This window comes from Triticum dicoccoides, chromosome 5B (genome assembly GCF_002162155.2).
Source record: "Triticum dicoccoides isolate Atlit2015 ecotype Zavitan chromosome 5B, WEW_v2.0, whole genome shotgun sequence".
NCBI lineage: Eukaryota > Viridiplantae > Streptophyta > Magnoliopsida > Poales > Poaceae > Triticum > Triticum dicoccoides.
In genome coordinates, this window is record NC_041389.1 from 307596048 (window position 1) to 307599781 (window position 3734).

General features: G+C 60.6%; 1 protein-coding gene across 1 annotated transcript; it reads right to left on the minus strand.

Moving 5' to 3' along the window:
- Positions 1–417: 417 nt before the first annotated feature.
- LOC119308607 (receptor like protein kinase S.2-like) lies at positions 418–3272 on the minus strand. The gene has a single exon (XM_037584735.1). It carries the CDS (start codon positions 3145–3147, stop codon positions 598–600), a length of 2550 nt encoding a protein of 849 aa, XP_037440632.1. The 5' UTR covers positions 3148–3272; the 3' UTR covers positions 418–597.
- Between the last annotated feature and the right edge of the window lie 462 nt (positions 3273–3734).

Consider the following 3734-nt stretch of genomic DNA (forward strand, 5'->3'; position numbering starts at 1 on the left):
GCATTCGGAAATTAGTACTGTCCAAAGTTAAAGAACGCCTTACATTTTATAGGAACTAATGTGCCGCGAGCTGATTGTCCCCATTAAAAGAAGGGCTGATTTTTCTAGTCATAACCTTTAGAGCAATGCTACATCCACGTAATGGTTTACGTAAGGTTACGAACTGATCTGACGTGAGACTATTTGATTGGATTAAAGGAGAGGGTTAGGATCTCTCCATCTGAAAATCAGAGGGGGCGGGGGCATGTTTAGATTAGTTGAAAGTTTTTGTAGCAGCTAAGTAGCCGTTTGTAGGTTTAGGATTTCCGTATCCTTTACTTTGCTTCAAAGTTCGTGCTATGTAGTTAAAAATCGTCTGATTTGAACCTTTGAACAATGTGATAGTGCAAGAAAAATAAAATCATGTTTAACTCAATGTGACACTTACCAATATAGTCAACTGAGCTATATAGTCACTCTCACTACAAAATCACACGTACAGTATAATATCCACACAAAATGCGCCAGAAAATTTTCATATCAACAAAGAAACATATGACAGCCTCTTCTCAGGATTTTAAATTGTCAGCTCATTAACTGCGATGCATGTTTGATGTTTCAGTGTATACCAAGAGCCTGCAATCTCCGGACCAAGGACAGAGCCGCCGCGTTCTTCCTCTCCCACTCCTCCCTGCTCTCCATCCGCCGCTCGAACTTCCTCAGCACCTCGTCGTTGCCGTCCAGAATGCTGACGATTTTCCTCATGCTCGGCCGCGCCGCCGGGTCCGACCGCGTGCACGCGATGCCCAGCTTCGCCAGCCGCACCAGCTCTCGCCGATCGAGCCTGCCGTCCAGCCGCCTGTCCGCGAGCGCTTCCACGTCACGGACGTCCTGCTCCTGGCCGACCTGCACCTTCTTTACGAGGAGCACCTCCGGCGACCTCATGTCTACCGCCATCGCGCCGGTCACGACCTCGAGAACCACCACCCCGAAGCTGTACACGTCGGCCATCGTGGTGGCCTCGCCGGTCTCCATGTACTCCGGCGACATGTACCCGAAGATGCCCCGCGCTGTACCTGAGCCGGTGGGCAAAACTACGTGGGGATTATTGTGCTCGTTTCTTGACAGGAACTCGGCGAGCGCGAAGCTGCCCAGCCGCGGGCTCCGGTCGGAGTCCAGGAACACCGCCGCCGACGTGATGTTGCGGTGGATGACCTGCTCGTCCCACTCCTCGTGCAGGTACAGCACGGCGGACGCCAGCGCCCTCACGATGCCGTACCTGTGGCGCCACGAGAGTATGCCAGAATTGCTGTGCCGGGCGAGGAGGTGGTGGCTCAAGAGGTTCCCCGCGGAGTGGTCGTAGACGACGAGCATCTCGCCGTGGTCCGTGCACCACCCGCGCAGCTGCACCAGGTTCCGGTGCCGCAGCTTGGCCAGGTTGCAGAGCTCGTTCGCGAACCTGACGCGCAGCGCCGGGCACGTCTTCATGCCCAGCCGCTTCACGAGGACGTGGACGCGCCCGCCATTGCCGTTGTCCAAGAAGCCCTCGTACCCTGTCCCGAAGTCCAGCTCCGCCACCACCTGCGACTCGGAGAAATCGTTCGTAATCTCCACGATCTCCTTGTACGATATCTCACGCGGAGTATCCACATTTGGAACGGCCACCGCTGGCCGCGGCGACGATCGCTGGCTGCTGCCGCTCTTATTCTCACCCGAGCCGCCTGTGGGCGACCTGCCGTCTTCTGCAGTGAGGTAAATGGTGGTGCCAGCCGCTGTGGCGTACATGTGCTTCGTAGATGCGGCAGATGTGGCTGTGCTGTTCGTGCCGGCGATTGTTGTCGAGGTACCGGAGTCGGAGGAGGATGAGGTGAGAGAGATGTATTTTGGGAGTGCTAAGAAGGACGGAAGCGCCGGGAGGTCGCCGGAGCAGCTGCCGGAGATGTTCTCCACCACCCACTTCATCGTAGGACGAGCCCTCGGGTCATGCAGCGAGCAGAGGAGGCCGAGGTGGATGAACCGGCCCATGTCGAACATGGCGCGCGCGCCTTCCGGCAGCTTACGATCACAGGCTTTGAGAAGCTTTCCATCGTCGGACAGCCGGCGTACCCAATCGAGCATGAAGATTTGGTCGTCGGGGTACGCCAGATCGACCGCCCGGCGTCCGGTGGCCACCTCCAGGAGCACAATTCCGAAGCTGAACACGTCGGACTTGGCCGTGGCCGCGCCCCTGCGCTGGAAACTCTCCGGAGGGAGGTACCCGATGGTGCCGCCGATCCTGCTCGTGTCGATCAGCCGGAACTGGTAGTTGGCCGACGAGGAAAACGACGACGTCGACCGCACGGAAGGCGGCGACGGCAGCAGCTCGAGCTTTTTCGTGGGCGGCGCATCCTCCACGGCGTGCTCGAGCCAGCGGGCGAGGCCGAAGTCCCCCAGCCTGGCGTTGTACTCGGAATCAAGCATGACGTTGCTGGTCTTGACGTCCCGGTGGATGATCTGTGTGTCGAGCTGCTCGTGCAGGTAGAGCAGCGCGGCGGCGAGGCCGGCGACGATGCGCCGACGCCGGTCCCAGCCGAGCGCGGGAGCTCCCGGGGCAGCCGAGGCCGGCGCGAAGAGTAGGCGGTCGAGGCTGCGGTTGGGCATGTAGTCGTACACGAGCAGCAGCTCCTCCTCGTCCCGGACGCACCACCCGCGGAGCCGCACGAGGTTGCGGTGCCGCAGCCGGGCCACCGCGGCCAGCTCCGCCAGGAACGACTTCTCGAAGCGGTCGACGCCGACGCTGGCGACGCACTTGACGGCCACTGTGGTGCCATCACTTGGCAGCACGGCGCGGTACACCCGCCCGAATCCCCCGCTACCGAGGACTTCTTGATCGCTGAAGCCGCTGGTGCCGATGTAGAGCTCCGAGTAGCTGAACACCCTGGGCCCGGCCGCGCCTCTGATCTTCCTCGCGCCGACCTCGTACACGCCGTCCATGTCCTCGAAGCCCGCCGCCGACCGGGAGTCACGGCACCCGCAGCGGAGGCAGGACAGCGCGCGGCCGACCTTGCTGCGGACGTACGAGCCCATCCTCTCCCGGGGGCGGCGCCGGGCGTCGTCGTCGTCGGCAGAGGCCACGAGGACCTCGTCCCCGTCCATGGGCAGCACGAAGCACAGCCGGCGGAGCGACATGGAAGCGTTGGGCGGAAGATGTTACGTGCGTGTCAAGGGGATGTCACCCGGGCATAATTAATGGTGCCCGCGGGCGCGCGTGCGGCGTTTAAAGTTGCGGGGGCGGGCGGGCGGGCGGGCGGTGGAGGTCTTGATCAATGGGGAATGGAAGAATGGGGAGTGCGCGCGCGCGTGGCCACGGAGACGGAGCGGTGGGGAGCAGGTGGGATAGGATAGGAAGGTGACACAAGATGACAAGAGGACTTTGGTTTAGGCGCGGCGATAGTGTGAGTGTGGTGTGCGACGGCTAAGCAGTTGGCCTAGGTAGCTCGGGTGGTGGCATGCAGCTCATTCATGGTGGGTGGCTCACTCGGTTGACTTGGATGGCAGGTGGGGTGGGGGGTGCTGCTTGAAAGCGAGAGGGCGCGCGATCCGGGGTGCAATTGTCTTGTCCAGATCGGAGAATGGTTTTCCGGCCCCGTATTTTCACATGGTTTGGTGGTGCCGGCCGGTGATGTCACGGGCCGGCCGGGTGAAACACAACACACTTCTCCTACCGTCTCCGATGATATGATTGTGTCAAGCCGGTGCTCGCTAGGTGTTTGTTT

Excerpts from the sequence above, each read along its gene's own strand:
- LOC119308607 (XM_037584735.1), bottom strand. The coding sequence starts at position 3,147 with ATGTCGCTCCGCCGGCTGTGCTTCGTGCTGCCCATGGACGGGGACGAG.